We start from the raw sequence: 23,394 nt of genomic DNA on the forward strand, positions 1-23,394 counted from the left end.
GTTCTGACCGTTCCCGAAGTCAGGTGGTGCGTATCCTGGCGTTTTCTGGATGTGTTGGCACCGGTACTTATTTCCCAGAGGGTTTTTGCAAACTGGGTAGAGCAAAACTGCAAATTCATTAGACATGCCGTGCACTCGCTACCAGTTCTTGCGAGTTCATGCGCGGATCCCAAACTCCCTCCAAATGGAATCATTCCCTCCCACCGGTACGTTTTGAAGACTTCTGCCCTTACTAAATAGAAGGAAGATAGGCTTTTATGATTTTATTTGTGATTTTCCAGAACAACCTATTATTTTACATCTGCTCTTGTGAGTTCTGATTTCAGATGTTTGGGATATTTACGTAAAGGCCAGGAAAAAAAAAGATGGCTTATTGAACATAATTATTTAGTAGTTGTCAAATTTTGAATCTTAATACTAAATTCTTCTTAGTAAGCGGCAACTCTATTACTGGGCGCTTCACTTGAAAGTAGTTCACCCAGTGGTCTTAATGTCCATTCCCGGCCGGCGTCTGCATGTCACAGGTTCGTTCTTGTTCTGCAGAGTCATGATTAGACTCAAGAACAATTTTCTCCTTAATTCCCCATGCGAAAGAAAGTGTTACAAGGTTTTGTAACGTTTTCTTGGTTTAGGAGCGTTTAATTCTCTTGGGAGGCAGTATAAATAAATGTGAGTACTGTAAAAATAAACTTGAAATATACAACAACCTGCGTTTAATTCTGTTTTCTTGTCAGTTATTTCCTAGATCGATTCACCTGGGGCTTGCAAAGAACACTGTTTTTTGTATTTATCTAATTTTTTCTTTTTTTGCAAAGCCTTCATGGAGCTAACATTAAAATTCTCAGTAGGAGCAGCTCAGGCTCAAGCTAATTGGTTGGAGCATCAGGGCAGAAACTTGGATCTCTGGAATCTGTTTTAGTTTCTTTTTTGGTCAGAGTATACTGCCATTAGGATATGTATCTTTTCCAATTTTTTTTTTTTTTATTGTAAAGCAATCCAACTACCCCCGCCCCCGTTGTGGAAATAGCAGGAAAAGTTTTTATTCTCTGTCATACAGTCTGCGTTTTTTTCTTAATGTTATACATCATAAGCATTTTTCAATTTCATAATTCAAGAAGTATTTCTAGGGACTCATAATCTGTGTCGTCATAATTTTTTTGTCAGCTGTTACAACTTTTATAATTGAAACATTCTTGCCATTATAATTTATGTTTTAGTAAAAATATTCATGTATAAGTCTGTGTTTGCATTTCGTGTCCTTTCCTTAGAATAGAACCATTGTGAAGCTTAGAAAAAATGCACTTTTTCCAGATGTTCTGAGGCACACTGGACCTTGACCAACCAGTACTGATGTGAAATTTATTAAAACAGATATCATTTCAAAATAAATGTAAATGTTGAGTGAATTACTTTAAATATGCTTTTTACTTTTGATTCAGTAGTCTAATCCTGGTGGACCTTACAAGATCTTTTATTTTTCAGAGCATTGCCGAAGTTTTCCGATGTTTCATTTGTATGGAGAAATTGCGGGATGCACGCCTGTGTCCTCATTGCTCTAAGCTTTGTTGTTTCAGCTGTATCAGAGTAAGTTGTATTTCTTTTTACATGCTCTTAGTGGATATAGGAGATGTTGTAAAAATTAACTATTTTTTATTTTTATTTTTATTTTTTTTTAAGATTTTATTTATTTATTCATGAGAGAGACAGAGAGATGCAGGCAGAGACCTAGGCAGAGGGAGAAGCAGGCCCCATGCGGGGAGCCTGAGGTGGGACTCGATCCCAGGACTCCAGGATCACGCCCTGGGCCGAAGGCAGACGCTCAACCGCTGAGCCACCCAGGCATCCCTAAAATTAACTATTTTTTAAAAAATTCTATATTTTGTGTAAAACGTTCCTTAATAGACCATTCATCAGTATACTGCCTAGTACTATGGAGGTGAATAGTCCAGTGATAACTGCCAGGAGATGTCTAGAAATCAAAACCCGCTATAATTTTAGTTTATTTATGTTATTAAATCATTTAACTAATACTTATAAAGTGGCTGCCTGCATAGTGTTTAGGCTTGAGGAATTCTAAGATAAATGGTGAAGTGCTTGCCCTGAAGGAGTGCATGCTGAGAGAATGGACTCTGTTTATATAGAAGAATGTATAGTGTCATGAAGAGGCAGTAACAGTGCTGTGAGACTCGAGGGAGAGCTTATTACTGTTGGATGAGAAAAAGCTAGTAATAGGTTCAGAGGCTAAGATTATTATTATTATTTTAAGATTCATTTATTCATGAAAGAGAGGCAGAGACATAGGCAGAGGGAGAGGCAGGCTCCCCATGGGGGAGCCCTATATGGGACTGGATCCCAGGACCTTGGGGCTATGACCTGAGCCAAAAGCAGATGCTAAACCCCTGAACCACCCAGGTGCCCCCAGATGCTAAGATTAAAATCATATAATCTTACATGTACAAGAGATTTGAGAGAGTAATATGATCCATTGGCTTTAAAGGTAAGCCCCTCAAAGTTGTGAGGAAGCCTAAGATGTGAAACAGAAGAATTTATTTTGGTGTGTGTGTGGTGATTCAGTAGCACATCTGCCAGATCATAGTTGAAAACTGCCCTGCTCACATTAGTCCTAGTAGATTATATCCTTTACAAGAAAATCAAAGCCATCCAACATGATTTTCACCTAAAAATTTTTCTGTGGTTCTTCATTCCTGCCTAAGGAAAATAAATATCCCTTTTTGGGAGTAATATCTGGAACACTTAAATCATTTGCTTCTAATCACACAGCTAGCAAATAATAGAGCTGGATTTGAATCCAGGAAGTCTGGCTTTGAAGCTTGTCTTTGACACTACACATGTGCAGACGACCTAGGTTTACATATCATCCTAGTTCTTCCACTCATAAACTGAGAAACTCAGTCTTTATTTGATAGTTTTGTTTCTCCAGCCATAGAATGAGATAGCAAGATTTGCCTTACAGGATAGGATGATGGTGGCTTTAAGTGAGATAAGTTAAAAAGTGATTTAGAAACTGCAGAGTACTATCCACTTGTATTAATATTTTACTGTTAAAATAGCAGCTAATTAACTATGTTTCATAGACCGGGAAACTGAAGCTAGAGAAATTAGGTAATTGTCTTCTATCACTGTAGTTAATTAAGTGGTAGAGTCTGTGTCTGAACTCAGTGGTGAAGGTCCAGCATACAGATGACCTGTGGGATTTCTTTAAATCTTGTTGAGCCTTTATTTCTCCACTGTTACTTCCTCCTGCTCCTTAAAGCAATACATTTAAAATATATTGCTGCTAGCATCCTATAGTTAGAAATGTTTGGGAAAATTTCATCTACTTTGGGAAATTTGGTTTACTCTTGCAGATTTAACTATGATCTCTGTGTATATGGCTTTTAAATCTATTCTTTCAGCATTGACTTAGCATCTTGAATGTTGTTCCCGATCAGATTTTAGTTTTTCAAATGGGCTTTTTGACTTCTTTTTCTTCTGTTTTGCCAAACTTGAATGAAACCTTTTACACCAATGATTTTTAAGTGTTTTCAGTTACTGTCTCCTGCTGTCACTTCTGTCTGTCCTACCTGTTTCTGTAATTGCCATCTTAGGAGAGAAATATAGACATCTATTATCTCATGCTTAGATAATTAGTTATCTTTTAACTGATCTATGTTGAGTCTTTTCTTTGCTTCATTTTATATCCTGCTGCCATATTGGTGTTTTTCAGTAATTTTTTTTTTTTTCCTTCTCAGAAGCCTCAGATTCATTGCCTTAATCCCTTAGAATATTAGCTTTATGCTAATAAATTGGACAATCTGGTTCTAATCTTTCTTTCTAAAGCTGTCTTGGTTCCTGAATGTTCACTCACGTGTTTGTTCATTCAACAGATACTAAGTACATGCCTACTTGGAGTTAAGTGTTGACTTCCCCGGGAGTTGACTTATTTAATAATTGGTTTATAGACAAAAAAGGTAAATAGACATATGTTAGATACCAGTAAGTGCTGTGAAGAAAAATGCAACTGAGTAAGGTATAGCCTGGGGACTTGGAGGAGGGTACGGGCAGGTTGTTAGTTATTTTAGATGAATGGTCTTGGAAAGATCTCTGAAGAGATGACATTTGAGCAGAGACCAGAATAAAATGTGGGGATGATGTGAATATCTAGGGGAAGAAAGTCCCAGGCAGAGAAATCAGAAGGGGCAAAGTCCCTGTGAGAAATAGCAAAGAAGCCAACGTGGCTGGAGCAGAGTGGACAAAGGGAGAGAGGGAAAGGAGATAAGTTTGGAGATATAATGTGGAGCCTTGGTAAAGACTTTGAATTTTAACTGTGATGGTAACCATTGAAAGCTTTGGAATGATATGAAGTAATTAATGTTTAAAAACTATCACTTGGGGTGCCTGGGTGATCCATTTGGTTAAACATCTGCCTTCAGCTCAGGTCGCGATCCCTGAGTTCTGGGATTGAGTACTGCATCTGACTCCCTGCTCTGGGGAGTCTGCTTCTTCTGCCTGTCTCTCTCTGTCTCTCTCATAAATAAAGAGGTTCCTTTTTTTTTTTTTTTTTTTTTTTTTTTTTAAGATTTTGTTTATTACTTTGCTATGTAGAAACTGGACTGTAGGCAGGTGGGAGAGGAAGTGAGGAGACCAGTTGGGATGTGAATGGTGGTTTAGACTAGAGTGTAACAGTGGAGGTGGTGAAAAATAGAGCTATTCTGGATATGTTTTGAAGGTAGAGGCAGTGGATTTGCTTATTGAAGGGATGTGAGGAAAGTTTTATATGGCATTTTTGTTTGTTTTTGTTTTTGTTTTAATTATAGGCTTTAGGACTTTATTTTTTTTTTTAAGATTTATTTATTTATTTATGATAGACAGAGAGAGAGAGAGAGAAAGAGGCAGAGACACAGGAGGAGGGAGAAGCAGGCTCCATGCCGGGAGCCCGACGTGGGACTTGATCCCGGGACTCCAGGATCGCGCCCTGGGCCAAAGGCAGGTGCTAAACCGCTGAGCCACCCAGGGATCCCCTTTATACGGCATTTGGATGAATTAATGGTTTTCTAATATTATGAGATAGAAGAAATTTGGGGAAGAACAAGTTGGGTAGGCTATAGATGTACAATTTTTTTTTTTTTTTTAAGATTTTATTTGAAGGAGAAGAAAGTATGTGCAGAGGGGAAGGGCAGAGGGAGAAGAAGCAGACTCCCTGCTCAGCAGGAAGCCTGACATGGGGCTGGATCACAGGACCCTAGGATCATGACCTGAGCTGAAGGTTACATACTTAACAACTGAACCACCAGTCACTCCCAAGTTATGTCAGGTTTGAGGGTTGTTTTTTGTTTTTGTGTTTTTAGATTTTTATTATACATCTAACTGGAGATGTAGGCAGTTGGAAATATGAATCTGGAGTGGAGAAAGGGGATTTAGAGACAATTACTAGTATGTAGATAGTTTTTTTTTTTTTTTTTAAGATTGTATTTATTCATGGGAGACACACACAGAGGCAGAGACATAGGCAGAGGGAGAGGCAGGGTCCCCACAGGGAGCCTGATGTGGGACTCGATCCTAGGATCCTGGGATCACACCCTGAGCCAAAGGCAGACACTCACCCACTGTGCCACCCAGGTACCCAGCATGTAGATAGTATTTAAGACACTTTTTTTTTAAAGACTATTTATTTATTTATTCATGAGAGAGAGAGAGAGAGAGGCAGAGACACAGGCAGAGGGAGAAGCAGGCTCCATGCAGGGAGCCCAATTTGGGACTTGATCCCAGGTCTCCAGGATCAGGCCCTGGGCTGAAGGTGGTGCTAAACCGCTGAGCCACCTGGGCTGCCCGTATTTAAGGCACTTGATGAGATCACCAGATTACCTCATGGGTGAAGATTTTTTAGGTCTGAACTCTGGGGCAGTCAACATTTAGAGATCAGGAGGAGGAGGAGGATTCAGCAATGAATAACAAAAAGGAGCCACAAGAGAGGCATCGTAGAGTTCAAGCGAAAATCATGTTTCAGAGAGGAGTAGGTTAACTGTATCTTGTGGTTCTGGCCTGGGAATTGACTCTTGTATTTGAGAATGTGTAGGTCATTGGTAATCTTGAGTAGTTTCAGTGGAACAATGCAGACAAAAACTTGATGGTAGTGAATGGAGGCAAATGAGACAGCAAGTATAAAAATTCTCAGAATTTTGTTGTAATCGGAAAAAAAAGGCGGTGGGTTGAGAAGGTTTATGTCTCATTGGGATTGAACCAGTAAAGAGAAAACAAGGATGCTGGAGAGATGAGTGGGGAGAGGGGGGTGGTAATAAACAGGAGCAAAGTTCTTGTGATTGGGCACTCCCCCAACCAAATGGTAATATTGTTTATTGTATGCCTTTTCTTTCTCTTCCATCCCATTTCTGTTGACTATGGAAATTTAACTGTCTGTGACAGGCCAGATACTTGTGTCATTGGATAAAACAAAGTGGTGTAAACCCATGAATAGACTTGTCCAAAGTCCCATGGTAGCTGTTGACATACCAAGACTGGACTCACTCCCAGGCCATTGCTCTACCCATGACTGTCTAGTGCCTCCGTACACAATGATGGGAACCAAATGATGGGAACATTGGCTGTATTTTCAGGCTAGGTCTCCTTCATTCTTGCAGCTACTCTCAGTTGATTCTGTCATTATTTGTTCTTATTTTTGTATTTTCTCCCATTTTTTTGCTTCCATTTTTCTTACCCAGTATTATTTGTTGTTGTTGTTTTGACTCTTGATTTTCAGCATCGGTAGCATTTTATGATTGCCTATAATTACTGATTCTTGTTTTTTTTTTTAACTTTGCAGTTTTTAAAAATTAGGTAAAATTAACATGTAGTAAACTGCACATATTTAAAGTGTACAGTTTGGTAAATTTTGACAAATGTATATACTTGAGAAACCATCACTACAATCAAGGTGGTGAACATATCTACAATCCCCCAATGTTTCTTTGTGCCTCTTGGTATTCATTCCCTCCCTCCACTTGTCTTGTTCCCAGGAAACCACTAAACTGCTGTCACTGTAGATAAGTTTGCATTTTTTTGGACTCTTATACAAATGGAATGTTATGTTCTCTCATGTCTGGCTTTTTTCACTCAGCAAAATTATTTAGAAATATATGTATGTTGTGTGGATCAATAGTATTCCTTCTTGTTGCTGAGTAGTAGTATCCCATTGTATGTGTATGCCATAATTTGTTTATCCAGTCACCTGTTGGTGGATATAGGGGTTGCTGATAATTTTTGTTATTTATATAGAAAAGTGCTATGAACTTTTTTTTAAATTGACTTTTAATAGAGGGTGTGTGAGTGAGTGGGGTGAAAGGGAGAAGGAGAAACAGAATCTCAAACATACTTCCTGCTGAGCATGGAGTGTGATGTGGGGTTGGATCTCATGACCCAAAATCATGATCTGGAAAGAGTCAGATGCTCAATTGACTGAGCCACTCAAGCACCCCAGTAACAAACTATTTTGATTACTGTAGCTTTGTAATAAATTTTCAAAGTAGGAAATGAGTCCTTTTTTTAAATTGAGATATAACTGACATAAAACATGTTTTAAGTGTACATGATCTTTTTTGGGATAGTTTTGGCTATTTGGGGGTCCCTTAAGTTTCTTTTTGAATTTTAGAATGGGTTTCTCTTCTTCTGTAAAAAGCACCATTTTTTTTTTAAATTTTTATTTATTTATGATAGTCACAGAGAGAGAGAGAGAGAGAGAGAGAGGCAGAGACACAGGCAGAGGGAGAAGCAGGCTCCATGCACCGGGAGCCCGACGTGGGATTCAATCCTGGGTCTCCAGGATCACGCCCTGGGCCAAAGGCAGGCGCCAAATCACTGTGCTACCCAGGGATCCCCACCATTGGGATTTTGATAAGACATCTATTGATTCTGTAAATTGCTTTTTTTCTTTTTAAGATTTTATTTATTCATGAAAGACACACAAAGGCAGAGACATAGGCAGAGGGAGAAGCAGGCTCCCTGTGGGGAGCCTGATGCAGGACTCGATCCCAGGACCCCAGGATCGTGACCTGAGGCAAAGGCAGATGCTCAACGATTAAGCTACCCAGATGCCCTTATAGTTTGCTTTGGATGATATTGTCATTTTAGTAATAGTAAATCTTCAATCCATGAACATGGGATGTCTTTCCATTTATTTAGGGCTGCTTTCATTTCTTTTGTTGGTGTTTTCCATATATAAATTTTCCAGCTCTTTGGTTAAATTTGTTCCTAGGTATTTTACCTTTTTTTTTTTTAATGTTACAGATGTATTTTCTTAATTATTTGAATTCTTCATTGCTAACATATAGAAATGTAAGTGTTTTTAAGAATTGTGTTCTGCAGTTTTAGAGAATCTGCTTATTAGGTTTAACAGTTTTTGGTGGAATCTTTAGAGTTTTCTACTGACAAGATTATGTCATTCATTGCAAGCAAAGACTTACTTTTCTAGTTGGGATGCTTTCCATTTCTTCTAATGGCTTAATCGCACTTGTGAAATTTTCAGTACTATGTTAGAAAGAAGTGGTGAAATGGGCATCCTTGTCTTTTTCCTGATCTTAAGAAAAAAGTTATTATTCACCACTGAGTATGATATTCACTCTGGATTTTTTTTTTATGTATGGACTTAAGTTGAGGAAATTCTCTTTTTCATGTTTTGAGTGTTTTTATCATGAAAGGATATTGGATTTTGTCAGGTCTTTTTTTGTATCAGTTGAGATGATCGTGTGGGTTTCTTCCCTCATTTTAAGAATGTGATGTATTGTATTGAATGATTTTTTATGTTAACTTTCCTTGTATTCCAGAAGTAACTCTCACTTGGTCATGCTGTCTAGTCCTTTTTTTTTTTTTTTTTTTTTAAAGATTTTATTTCTTTATTCGTGAGAGACACAGAGGGGCAGGGACATAGGCAGAGGGAGAAGCAGGCTCTCCATGAGGAGCCCAATGTGGGACTTGATCCCGGGACTCTGGGATCATGTGCCCTGAGTCCAAGAGAGATGCTGAACTGCTGTGCCACCCTGGCGTCCCTGCCTAGTCTTTTTTTTTCTTAAGATTTTATTTATTCATTCATGAGAGATAGAGGCAGAGACATAGGCAGAGAGAGAGGCTCAAGAGAGAGAAGCAGGCTCCATGCAGGGAACCTGATGCGGGATTCGATCCTGGGTCTCCAGGATCACGCTGTGGGCTGAAGGCAGGTGCCAAACCGCTGAGCCACCTAGGCGTCCCTAGTCTTTTTAATATACTCTTGAATTCAGTGATGCCAGGGTGGCTTTGCAGTTCAGTATCTGCCATTGTCTCTCTCTTTTTTTTTTTTTTTTTGGTAAGGTTTTTATTTATTTTAGAGAGTTCACAAATAAGCAAGGAGGAGGGATGAGGAGGGCAGAAACTCAAGCAGACTCCATGCTGAGCGCAGAACCTGACATGGGGCTCCATTTCACAACCTTGAGATCATAACCTGAGCTGAAATCAAGAGTTGGATCCCTAACCTGCAGCCACCCATGTGTCTTGTTTCCAACTTTATAGTGCTTATAGTCTAGCAGGGCAGAGAACACCAACAACTAAGTCAGTGAAATAAAGTATTACAGGCACAATGAAGTAGAAGTACAGGTTCCTATGGTAGTCTGTAGAGAATCAGGGTAAGCTTTCAGGAGGAAGTGACATATAAACAAATCTAAAGGATGAGTAGGAATAATATAGTTGAAGAATATCCTGGGTTTGGGGTACCTTGGGTGACTCAGTGGGTTAAGCTTCAGGTCATGATCTAGAGTCTTGAAAGCAAGACCCAAATTGATCAAGACTCACTGCTCAGTGGGGAGTCTGTTGCTCCCTCTCTCTTGCCCCCCCTTCCCCCACTTGTTTCTCTCTCTCTCTCTCTAAAAGAATATCCTGGGCAAAGAGGAAATATGCCTAAAGATTTAACCTTGTTGGGTTCCTTAGAGTGACATAGAAAATGAGACTAGAGAGATGTGGGCTAAAGGCAGCCCTACAAGAGTGCTATGAATTTAGCAGAGCATTGTTGGAGAGGAAGAATACTGACCCAAATCTTACATTTGCAGAGGGACCAAAGAAATGATCTTCAAGGTTATTAAGAACAGAGGAATCTTTTTGTGTCTCTTTTTTCTTCCAGCTTTATATTTTTTGCTGTGAGGTACCCTTTTCCTTATTTTATCTTTTGTTAATCTTTAAGGTTTCCTTGGAAGTTTCATTTCTGAGTCAATTATTTGACTTTTAAAGCTTATCTTCTTTTGTAGAAATAGAAATAACAGCTATAGGGAGTACATAGGTATGGGATTATAGTTATTTGCCTTGAAACGTTTACTGCTCAATTAAAACATTTAATATTTAACTGTGAAGCTATTGTTTTTGGAAGGGTATTCAGAAAACCTTAGCATCTCCTTTTTATATGATCTACAGCTGTTCCCTATCTAGTAATAAAGGGATTAAATTAATAAAATTTGAAGTTTTGTAGAACTATTGTTCTTATAAAAGCATTTTATAATTGTAAAGAAACCAAACAATGCAAATATTCCATTACTGAACTATAAAACTTTTAAGATATAAAGCTTTGTATTCTTATTCATATTTTAGGTCTAATTTATATATCCATATTATATTCTTCAAAATAAGTTCACTTTTCAGAAAGGAATTTAATAGTACCTTAGACTTTTTCAGATATTTTATGAGAGGTTAGTATATCATCACTGGTTTGTTTTTAGAAAACCGGTTTTACAGTGATGGTCACTGTATCATTGTTTTTGTCAAGATTATCAACATCTTCCTTGTGAGATCCAGATAGCCTTAGAATCACTTCTTTCCTATGGAGAATAGCTTCTTAACTTTGGAATGAGTTCTGTCCCTTTGAAAATTTGTCCCCGTCATGATGATAATGAGAAGGAGATAGTAGATTGATTGCCTGCTATTTCTATAAGTTCCTTATAATTAATACAGGCACTAGAGAGTTACACTCATTAAATTTGGTATGTAAGTATTCAGTATGTACAAATTAAAGTAATGATGTTTCTAAAATCAAAATCTAATTTTTTGCCTCCTTAGCGCTGGCTGACGGAGCAGAGAGCTCAATGTCCTCATTGCCGGTAAGGGTTTTGCTATGATTATTTGTGACTGGAAAATAGTAAAGCGATAGGGTTAGAGTATGCCCTAATAATCAGTTTTTCTGCAAACTGGTACATTTCTTCTCTTTGTGAATACAGTAAGCAATCTGTCCAGATAAAGAAATGCAAACTAATTTATCTGACTCAGAATTTTATAAGATACTTTGTTTACCTTCTTTTAGAGACTCATTCTGTAACTTTTTAGAGTTTAAAATGGTTTTTTTTTTTTTTTTGATTTGGTTTTTTTTTTTTTAAGAGAGAGGGAAGAGGATGAGCAAGAGGAGAGGGAGAGAGAATCTTTTTTTTTTTTTTTTTAAAGATTTATTTGAAAGAGCCTGAACCTGCGTGGGTGGGGAGGGGCACAGGGAGAGGCAGAGAGAATCTTAAGCAGGCTTCAAGCCCAGTGTGAGCCCAACATGGGGCTCAAACCATGATCCTGATATCATGACCTTAACCAACATCAAGAGTTGGACGCTTAACCAACTGAGCCACCCAGTCACCCCTAAAATTGAAAAGTTTTCTAATTAATACAGATAAAATGAAAAGACCTTCTATTTCAGATACTTCATGTCTGATCTTTTCATTAAATAACACTTTCAAAAGAAATGTTTAGATTTCATATCTATTTTTCTAGACATTTTTCTAGGAGTATACTGATACATACAGTTTTTTTCTAGAAATATAACCAATGATATACTATTTTGGTTTTTTTAATATAAAATATGGTAGGACCTTCCTTGATAATGTGAACATATATGTCATTTTTAAAGAGTATGAATAATAATCCATTGTGTGACTATATGTTGATTTATTTATGCTTATATTCAGACATTTAGGTTGTTTCCAGTTTTGGTTTTTTCATAGAATGATGCCAGATTACATTGAAAGAAAGATTTTTACCATTTTACCTTCCTAATAATAGATACAAAAGTCTTGCCAATACTAATTATTACCAATCTATTGTTTGTCATTCCATTAAATGAAAAACATCTTGTTTTTAATACATTTTTTTTTTTTTAAGATTTTATTCATTCATGAGAGACACACAGAAGAGAGAGAGAGAGAGAGAGAGAGAGGCAGACACAGGCAAAGAGAGAAGCAGGCTTCATGCACGGAGCCCGATGTGGAACTCGATCCCGGGACTCCAAAATCACGCCCAGGGCCAAAGGCAAGCGCTTAACGGCTGAGCCACCCAGGCATCCCTTTAATACACTTTTGAAAAAATGATTGAGGGCAGCCTCTGTGGCTCAGCGGTTTGGCGCCGCCTGCAGCCCGGGGTGTGATCCTGGAGACCTGGGATCGAGTCCCGCATCGGGCTTTCTGCATGGAGCCTGCTTCTCCCTCTGCCTGTGTCTCTGCCTCTCTCTTGCTCTCTCTGAATGAATAAATAAATAAATAAATAAATAAATAAATAAATAATTGAAACTGAGCATCTTTTGAAACATATTTAGCTACTTATATTTCACTTTTGTTCACACTACCTCTTCATCTTATTTGATTGTCCATTTTCACTTTGTATTATTTTTTTTAATTAACTTTTAAGAAAACCACTATCACATAGAACTTTCTGTATTGATGAGATATTCCATAGCTTTGCTATCTAGTTCCACTAGGTATGTGGCAGTTGAGCACTTGAAATTTGTCTAGTGACTATGTAATGAAATTTTATTTAATTTTAATTTGAATTTTACATAGTCACATGTGACTGGTGGCTATCATTTTGGACAGTGTAACTTTAGACTGAGGAATTGAGAATTCAGTCTATAATGTGAATTCTTTTTGTAATGACATTAAGGTAAGAATAAATTGTAAACCATACTTTTCATTGACTTATTATTTTAATAGTAATATGATATGAATATGATTGTGAGCTCGGTTTTGAGGAATGTGTTTATTTGATAATTTCTTTTTTTTTTGCAACTATCTTCCTTCACTCTATAGTGTCCTCAAGTTTTATGCATGTTGTAGCATATGTCAGAGTTTAATTCCTTCTTAAAGCTGATTTATATTCCATCACGTATATGTATCACATTTTGTTTATTTGTACATCTGTTGATGGACATTTGGATTGCTTCCACTTTGGGGCTTACTATGCATAATGTTTCTATGATCATGGGTGTGCATCTCTTCTAGACCTGCCTTCAGTTTTTTTGAATATATACCTTGGAAATGATATTGTTGGATTATATGGTAATTGTGTTTTTAATATTTTGGGGTATAGTTGGCAAATAAAATTGTAAGATACTTGAAGTGTACAGTGTGATGATAGACATATGTATGTATTGTGAAAAGATTCCATTGAGTTAATTAACACATTCATCATCTCACATGATTACCTTTGGAATATGTTTATGTTAAAAAATAGTCTTAAATTTCTGAATTAGAATATATATACATATTTTTTCTCCAGTGCCCCACTCCAGCTAAGAGAACTAGTGAACTGTCGTTGGGCAGAAGAAGTAACACAGCAACTTGATACTCTTCAACTCTGCAGTCTCACCAAACATGAAGAAAATGAAAAGGACAAGTATGCCCTCAGTTTTTTTGTTCAAATATTTCATAGATATTGCCATATGTTACTTTAATGATACTATTGAAAGTTTCTTTTTCAGTTTATAGATGAACATTTAAGTATTTTTCTTCTGGTATGGTATGGGTATCACTGTTTTGAAAGACGCTTCTGATTCTTGATTGGCTGCTTTTATGAGAGCCTCTCATAAAAGGAGTGAAACTGCTAATGTTTGCTAATCTCTCTTTGCTCTTTTTTTTTTTTTTTTTTTAAGAATTTTATTATTCATAAGAGACATAGGCAGGGACATAGGCAGAGGGAGAAGCAGGCTCCCAGTAGGGAGCCCGATGTGGGACTTGATCCTAGTAGAAGCTCAACTGCTGAGCCACCCAGGCGTCCCTCTCTTTGTCTTGTTACCTCTTGGTCCCTTTTTCCTTGGTTTGCTGAAGGTGCATATATGCCATTGATAAAGAATTGTTCCGATAAATTTCCTATATTATAAAAGGGGTGTTCTAAATTTGGTAGTGTGGAATCATGATAATTGAGCTTCCAGATAGTATCTAACATGCTGATTTTTTTACACTTTTATTTCCATTTGGTATTCAGATTACTTGCAAATGAAAAATATAAAATGTAGACCTATTGATGCATTTAAGTTCAGGGTACTTTATTAGTGAGAAGCTTTTGTTTTATGATTTCTTTATTTGGGATAGAGGGAGCATGCAGGAGGAACAGCAGAGGGAGAGGGAAAAACAGAGAAGCAGACTCCCTGATAAGTGTGGAGCCTGACATGGGGCTCAATCTCTCACCCCTGAGATCATGACCTGAGCCAAAATCAAGAGTCAGATGCTCAACCAACTGAGCCAGAGGTGCCCCTAGTGAAAAGCTTTTTAGGAAATGCAACTATGGGGAAGCCTGCGTGGCTCAGTGGTTTAGTGTCTGCCTTTGGCTCAGGGCGTGATCCCGGGATCAAGTCCCACATCAGGCTCCCTAGGGAGCCTGCTTCACCCTTTGCTTGTGTCTCTGTCTCTCTCTGTGTCTCTCATGAGTAAGTAAATCAAATATATATTTTTTAAAGAAATGCAACAGTGTGTCTCTTTAATAGGCAACCAAAAACTTAAAAAATTTTTAACTATAGTAAAATACACTTTATATAAAATTTACTTCTTAACCATTTGTAAGGATACACTTTAGTAGTGTTAAATATATTCATATTGTATACCAATCTCCAGAACTTTTTCATCTTGCAAATCTGAAACTCTCTACCCATTAAACAATAATTACCCATTTCTCGGGATCCCTGGGTGGCGCAGCGGTTTGGCGCCTGCCTTTGGCCCAGGGCGCGATCCTGAAGACCCGGGATCGAATCCCACGTCGGGCTCCCGGTGCATGGAGCCTGCTTCTCCCTCTGCCTGTGTCTCTGCCTCTCTCTCTCTCTCTGTGACTATCATAAATAAATAAAAATTAAAAAAAAAAAATAATTACCCATTTCTCCTTCTACCAACCTTGGCAGCCACCATTTTATTTCCTGCTTCTTCTATAAGTTTGACTGCTCTAGATTACTCATACAAGTGAAATCGTACAGTGTTTGTCTTTTTGCTACTATTCCTTGATTTTGCATAATGTAGTTTATATTAGAATTTTATTCCTTTTAAAGGATAATTAATTAATATTCCATTGTGTATGTGTATCACATTTTGTTTATCTGTTCATCTATTCATGGACATTTGGATTGCTTCCACTTTTGGGCTATTGTAAATAATGCTACTGTGACCATAGGTATTCATCTTTTCTAGACCTTGCCTTCAATTTTTTCTTTTTAAGATTTTTAAGTGATCTCTACACCACAACATGGGGCTCAAGATCAAGACTTGTACGCTCTGCTCTATTGGTTAAGCCAGCCAGGCATCCATTTTTTTGGAAATACAACCAGCAGTGATATTGCTGAATTATATGGAATTCTGTTTTTAATATTTTGAAGAACTTCCATACTGTTTTCCATGGCAACTGCATCATGTTACATTCCCACCAACAGTGTACAGGATTCCAATTTCTCCATCTTCGCCCTAGGTAGCCATCCTAATGAGTATGAGGAAATATCTTGTGGTTTTGATTTACATTTATCTGATGATTAGGATGTTGAACATCTCTTTGTAATGCTTATTGATTATATGCACATCTTTGGGGAAAAATGTTAAGTCATTTGCCCATATATTTTTTTAAAAGATTTTATTTACTTATTCATGAGAGACACAGATAAGCAGAGACATAGAGGGAGAAGTAGGTTCCTCGCAGGGAGCCCAATGCAAGACTCTATCCCCAGACTGGGATCGCGCCCTGAGCTGAAGCCCACGCTCAACCACTTAGCCATCCAGGCATCCCAATTTGCCTGTATTTTAATCAAGTTTTTTTTTTTCTTTTGTTGAGTTGTAAGAGTTCTTTATTTTGGATATTAACTCTTTATCGATACATGCTTTGCAAATAGTCTTTTTTTTTTTTTTTTTGCAAATACAGTCTTATTCCATAGATTGCCCTTCCAATCTGTTTATTGTGTCCTTTGATGTACAGAAGTTTTAATTTTTTTTTAAGATTTTATTTATTTATTCATGAGAGACACACAGAAAGGCAGAGACACAGGCAGAAGGGGAAGCAGGCTCCATGCAGGGAGCCTGATGCAGGACTCGATCCCAGGACTCCAGGATCATGCCCTGGGCCAAAGGCAGGCGCTAAACCGCTGAGCCACCCAGGGATCCCCTCAGAAGTTTTAATTTTGTAAAAAAGATCTGTATTTTAGAGAGAGTGCACAAGTGAGGGGAGGCAGATAAGACAGACAGACAGACTCACTCTTATACAGACTTCACACTCCAGCATTGTGCTGGATCTCATGACAATGAGATCACAAACTGAGCTGAAACCAAGAGTTGGATGCTTAACTGACCGTGCCACCCAGGCACCCTCAGTTTTAAATTTTGATGTAGTTCACTTTATTTATTTTTGTCTCTCTTGCAGGTGCTTTTGGTGTCAGTAAGAAGTAATTTTGAAATTCAGTATCATAAAGCTTTTCCTCTATATTTTCTTCTAAGAGCTACATAGTTTTAGGTCTTTTATCTATTTTAAGTTAAATTTTGCATGTTAAAAGCTAATGGTTTTTGTCTGCTAGGGCTGCCATAACAATATCACAGACTGGGTGGCTTACATAATACATTTATTTTCTCATAATATTGGGCTTGGAAGTTTAAGGTCAAGGTATTAACGACTTGGTTTCTGGTGAGGCCTTTTTCTTTGACATGGTGGGGTTCCTCCTTGCTGTGTCTTCACAGGGCCTCTTCTCTGTGTGTGAAACTTCTGGTATCTTCCTCTTCTCGGACTGATACCAGTTTTGTTCGGTTAGGATTCCACCTTTAGGACCTCATTTAACCTTCTTTACCTCCTTAAAGACCCTATCTCCAAGTACATTTATATTGGGCTTCAACATAGGAATTTGGGGAGGATGCAATTCAGTTTATAACCAGGTCCAAATTAATGTTTTACACGTGGATATCCATTTTAAGGGGAAATTCATTTTTTAAAATTGAAGTGCTCATTTCTCATGAGAGTATGATATTATGTGTGTGTCTTGATTGTTAGCATTGGCCACATGTGGGACAAATATTTTTATATGTATATGTGTTCATGTAGGTATGGACTCGTGATTTGTTTATAAGATAGAACTTACAGTGATGCTAGGAAATGATGCTATATTTACACTTTATTTAGAAATTAATCTGGGCAGCCCCAGTGGCCCAGCGGTTTAGCACCGCCTTTGGCCCGAGGTGTGATCCTGGAGACCTGGGATCGAGTCCCACGTTGGCCTCCCTGCATGGAACCTGCTTCTCCCTCTGCCTGTGTCTCTGCCTCTCTCTCTCTCTCTCTCTGTATCTGTCATGAATAAATATTTTAAAAAATAAAAAAAATTAATCTGCATTTGTCACAATTGTATAGAGTCTTTATAAATTAATGAAAACAATAGTTTAAAAGATTTTGTGTTCACATATGATTTTTTTAGCTTATAGAAGCATGGAATGCATTTTATATTGTTTACTGAGTTATAATCTGTTTAAAATTAACTTGTTTTCTAAACTTAGGAATTTATTCAGTAATTATCATATAATTTTAATTAATTTAAGCTATATTTTCTTTTCATAATATATAGATGTGAAAATCACCATGAAAAGCTTAGTGTATTTTGCTGGACTTGTAAGAAGTGTATCTGCCATCAGTGTGCACTTTGGGGAGGAATGGTGAGCAGAAAAAATTTAGCATATTACTTTTAGCTAGAGACTGGAAAGCACCAAAATACTTGTTAGATTTAGTTAGAAAATATTATTTTACTCTGCTTATAGATTGAAATTTAAATGCATCTGATTTGTAGCAGAAGGTATCACATACACCATAAACTTCTTTTGTGGGAGATATAGATTTGGAATGTGCATTGCTTACATAAATACATTATTTTAGTTGGAAAAATAGAAAATGTATATTTGTAAATCTTTTATTGTAGGATCAAAGTCTTATTTCTGATTAAAGGACAGTTGATCTGATGTCCTGGCCACAATTTCCAGATTCAGTTTCAAATGAAACAATTTTAGATATTTGTGAAACAATATGAACGCAAACATCTTGATCTTATGGGTTTTTTTTTCTTTTTTCCAGTTTAATTCAAAAGTAGTTTTTAAGGCATTGTACCTTTTATCAAGTCTAAAACACTCAAGTCAGTTTTCCTGTAAACAGCCTTTGTTTCACAGTTTCACTGTTTAATTAATATTTAAATTATATACCTATGTACTAGGTGCAATTCATGTAAATAGGCTTGAGAACAAACCCAATAGGTTTTTGGTGGGGAGAGTTAGTTGTAGTGGGAGCAGAAGTTGCTAGACAACTAGACATAGCTGTTAGCAATAAGAATTGATCATTCTTGGGGTACCTGGGTGGCTCAGTTGGTTAAGTGTCAGATTTCTGATCTTAGCTCAGGTCATGAGTTCAGACTGAGTTGGAACCTACTTAAAAAAAGAAAAGAATTGATCATTTTTTGGGTATCAGCATATTTCAGGGAGAGAATGACAGGCAACATGGTTCAGTAGAGCTCATTTTAGAGAGTTTTCTGCTAGGATTTGAGTACTAATGTTCTGAGTAGAAAAAACTGAATTCTTACAATTTAGTACTTAATTAAATATGTGGATTTAGTAAGAAGCAATGGGAACATTCTTTTCTATATTTTAAGTGGACATACAAAAATCTACATCTTTTTTATTTTAGAGACCATGGTTGGGTGCTTTTGTTAAATAAGACAATGCTAAGAACTTACCTGTTAATAGTAAGGTTTTGTGGTTTTTTTTGTTTTAGGCTTTATTCATTTTAGAGAGAGTGGGCACAAGTGGGAAGGGCAGAGGGAGTGGGAGAGACAATCCCAGGCAGACCCCACGCTGAGCACAGAACCCAGTGTGGGGCTCAATCTCGTGACCCCAAGATCATGATCTGTGCAGAAATCAAGAGTTGGACACTCAAACAACTGAGCTACCTAGCAGAAGGAGTTAATTTTGCAAAGGCGTAGTGAAAAGAAATTTGAAAACATGAAAAAGGGTAGTTAGTGCTGACCAAGAAGAGAGTGGCAAATAAAGTTGTGTCAGATGGTTTGAGCCGTGGTTAAAGATTTTGGTTCTTTCTAAGGAATACAGATTTCTAGATGAGTGTAAATGTTTTCCTGAAATTCTTTATCTGTAATCATTAAGGATTTCCTATATAGGCCAAGTGATCTTGAGAAAGTTCTTGTGGATTTTAACAAAGTAGACAGCCAAAAAAAAATTCATTTGAAAATATTTACTAGTTTCTTAGTATCCATGAAGTGTTAATAAAGAAGTATGAGTGGTTGAGGTAAAAAAAAATGTTCTAAAACTATTCTTAATTTAAATAGCATGGTGGACATACCTTTAAACCTTTGGCAGAAATTTATGAACAGCATGTTACTAAAGTGAATGAAGAAGTGGCTAAACTTCGTCGGCGTCTCATGGAACTGATCAGCTTAGTTCAAGAAGTGGTAAGACTACGACTGAAAGATCATTATCCATTGTATAGTCTATCTTATGTAATATATGTATTTTTACAATACAAATAAATTAATCGAGATTATCGAGATTTAAAAATTTGAGAAGATATATTTATAGTCAGTTTCACCAACTTCAAACTAGCTGAGGAATTTGCATCCAAACCCCTGGCCTGTTCCACATTTGGAACCAGATAATTGCCTTTTCTTATGCAGAAACAGAAAATCTGTGAATGAGTTAAATAAGCCTGTTTGATATAGTCCGTAATCGACTTGTAAATAGTATTGACTTTTACAAAGTCATTGAGTCATTCTTTGGACCCTCAGCTTTTGGGAGAGTTTCTGCTACCAATGAGTGAACTATTTCTGATGTCTTGAATTAGAACTCTACAGAATTGCAAGAGTGATATTTAACACTACTCTTCAGATACTTTATAGGTCAAACAGATTTGGTTGAGTTATTTACCACTTATTATTTATATGGGGAAATGTGATACAAGTTTCAAACATTTAAGTACTGAATATACTTTTTTTTTTCTTTCTTTTAAGATTTTATTCATTTATTCATGAGAGACAGAGAGGCAGAGACATAGGCAAAGGGCGTAGCAGGTTCCCTACATGGAGCCCAAGGCAGGACTAGATCGCTGGATGGGGGATCATGCCCTGAGTCGAAGGCAGATGCTCAGCCACTGAGCCACCCAGGCGTCCCCTGAATATACTTTTGGAATTGCTGGAATGCCAGTTGTAGCTAGTGAGGTTTGGGGCCTTTTCTGATTTAAGATATCTTTACTTAACCCTTTCAGGAATCAAGATTCAAAGCATTATTTTATAACATTTTTTTTTATACAAAAAGTTTCTGAGTTGCATATATGCTACCTACAAAGTAATCTTGGAATATAAATAACTTGAATGTCTTCTCTTTGGACTTCATCTAACTCCTCTTTTTTTACTGTTATTTTCTCTTGGCAACTTAATTTGATCTTTAGGGAGCATGTCCTAACTTTGAAATTCTCACTGCTTATATTTCTAATAAGCATAGGAAAGATTACTTTTTATTTTTAGTGGTATGCTTTAAGAGTCTGCAATGTGTTCTGTAATCTTTGAAAATCCTGGTTTTTTTTTTTTTTCTTTCTCTGTTCTAAAAAATGTTTTAAACTTTGTAAACTAGAGTACATACAGTGTTTGAAATTTTTCATTTGTTTTAGTTTTACATGATGTGAACCTGGCATCAGTATACTTTTTTCTTTTTGAATAGTGGTTTTTTTTATCAGATATGATTGGGGCTTTGAGTATTTGTTTTGTATATGGTATTTGAACCAGAATTTTGTAATTACATATCTTTCACTGTTAAAAGAGCCTGTACTTTATTGTTTTGTTTACTTTTAAGAATGTTGTTCCTGCTTCATTTCAGTGCACGATTTTTTAAAGCAGTGAGTTGCCTATGATATATAAACAATTTAAAAGTATGATTGTATTACAATTTTTAAAGAGGAAATCAGCTTACTTTAAGAATAATTGCAGTGATTGTGTTATGTCTGTTTGCTTCTGTTTTAAAAATTCAATTTTTTTTTTTACCTGTTTATCTTCTAGGAACGAAATGTAGAAGCTGTTAGAAATGCAAAAGATGAGCGTGTTCGGGAAATTAGGAATGCAGTGGAGATGATGATTGCACGATTAGACACACAGCTAAAGAATAAGCTCATAACACTAATGGGTGAGTGTTTTTCTATGCTGTTGTAATATGTGGTGCTTTGAGCCTCCTTGAAGTTCCATCTTGAAAGGGTAAAGGTTGGTGAGTTGTTATAGGCTAGGAAAAGATGGCCTTTGAAAGTAAAAGTTCCACCTGTTAAATGTCCCTCTGAATCAAATAACGTTACACATAATTAATATAACTCCCATTAACCCCATGGATATGTATGCTTCTCGTTCTTTAGGCTAGTGATTTACAATGAAAATGGCCTGGTTCAGCAGCCATGGCTTCCTTGTCATCATCTTTTTTTTTTTTTTTTTTTTCTCCCAACATCTAAAGCAGTTTCTTCCTTCTCTATAGTAATTCTGTACAGTAATACAGAATTACTAGTAATACAGAATTCTCTATAGTAATAATAAATTATTATTATGTTCTTTATTCTTGTGTGTTTCTAGTTTCTTGAGACTATTCCTGTTTGGGCTTTTTGTTTTGTTTTTGTCTTTGCCTTTTTTTTTTTTTTTTTTTTTTTACAGATTCTTATGTTTAAAGAACATACCATTTGTTGACATGTAGTGTAACATTTGGCCAACTTACTGTATTTCTTTTTAAGCCACATTTAAATTCTGGGAAAGAAGTACTTCAGAAGAGTTGATTTGAGTAAAAAATGTACTCTTTTATATATGTTTGTATTCTTTTAGAAAAAGCAGTAATAGTTTCCTTAGAGAATATATTGTCATTGTGTATTCCTAGATGAACTTAATAGATCTGAATTGCAATTTGTCTAAAACTGTAGTTAAGGTTGATTCTGAAATCCCCTTGTCAAAGCTACTGCAATATTAGATTAGGCCTTTTAAAGCTCTGGGGAAATTTTTTAGGGTAGCTTTAGTGACCTTTTATTTACTTGAAATCAATTCCTTGTTATTGACTATGTTCAGTGAAAGTTAATTTCATTTTTAAACCAGTAATGAGGCTGAGTGTTGGTGTTTTGCTGTCTTTTAAATAGGTCAGAAGACATCTCTAACACAGGAAACAGAGCTCTTGGAATCCTTACTTCAGGAGGTAGAGCACCAGGTAATGAAATAATAAATGTAATGAAATAAAAGTTTATCAACAGGCTTAAAAAAATTTGGGGAGGGGCAGGATTGTGTGAGACCAAAAGATTGGGAGATCTATGTTCTATATTAGGCATTTTTATGAATTAGGAATCAGCAGATTCTTCTCAAGTTTCTCCATCGTGTTTGGGATTTATTTATTTATTATTATATTTTATAATATATATAATATATATAACATAAACTATATTATAAATTATATTATGTTATTTATTTAATAAATTTAATAAATTATTTAATAAGATTTATTCTGTTTTGTAAGAACGCTATTATTTTTGTAGGGAATAGCCTGTAGAAATCTGTGAATCTATAAAAGATGAAAATCTTCTGACATTGTGACTTAAGTGGTGATTTTGAGATAAAATGTTGCCAATTATATGTAGTAATTCTTATGGTAAAATTAACATTTTTATTTATTAAGGAAATTTTTTTAAAAGATTTTATTTATTTATTCATGAGAGATAGAAAGGCAGAGACATAAGCAAAGGGACAAGCAGGCTCCCCTAATGCAGAACTCAATCCCAGAACCCCTGGATCACAACCTGAGCCAAAGGCAGATGTTCAACCACTAAGCCACCCAGGCCTCCCTGTTAAGGAAATTTTTATTAAGTATCAAATAGGTAACAGGCATTTTTTAAAGATGTTCAGAACATAGCAGTGGACAAAATGGCAAAAATGTTGAAGATGAATGAATAAAGTGCATAGTGTTACATATTTGATATATTAGTCTGTGTTATATTCGGTTTTGGAATTCTTGAATTCCTCTGAGTGCCTGATACATAGATGTTTCCTCAGATTATTCTCTTAATTATCATCCTGGGGATTCCATTTACTACTTTGCATTTTTTAAAAAGATTTTATTTCTTTATTAGCATGATATG

General features: G+C 36.4%; 1 protein-coding gene across 6 annotated transcripts in view; it reads left to right on the top strand.

Annotated features, from left to right (window-relative positions):
* Window positions 1-23,394, top strand: part of TRIM37 (tripartite motif containing 37) — a 120,527-nt gene that overhangs the window by 644 nt on the left and 96,489 nt on the right. For 4 of the 6 annotated variants that reach the window (XM_077852462.1, XM_077852463.1, XM_077852464.1 and 1 more), the window contains 7 exons: window positions 1,483-1,584; window positions 11,065-11,105; window positions 13,534-13,650; window positions 17,825-17,912; window positions 19,583-19,705; window positions 21,302-21,425; window positions 22,405-22,472. In XM_077852462.1, the coding sequence (XP_077708588.1) occupies window positions 1,483-1,584; window positions 11,065-11,105; window positions 13,534-13,650; window positions 17,825-17,912; window positions 19,583-19,705; window positions 21,302-21,425; window positions 22,405-22,472 (663 nt within the window). Of the gene's footprint in view, window positions 1-7; window positions 27-1,482; window positions 1,585-11,064; window positions 11,106-13,533; window positions 13,651-17,824; window positions 17,913-19,582; window positions 19,706-21,301; window positions 21,426-22,404; window positions 22,473-23,394 lie in introns of those variants that run through there. The other 2 variants (XM_077852465.1, XM_077852466.1) reach the window with 2 other exon arrangements.

Source organism: Canis aureus, chromosome 16, assembly GCF_053574225.1.
Source record: "Canis aureus isolate CA01 chromosome 16, VMU_Caureus_v.1.0, whole genome shotgun sequence".
Taxonomy (NCBI): Eukaryota; Metazoa; Chordata; class Mammalia; order Carnivora; family Canidae; genus Canis; species Canis aureus.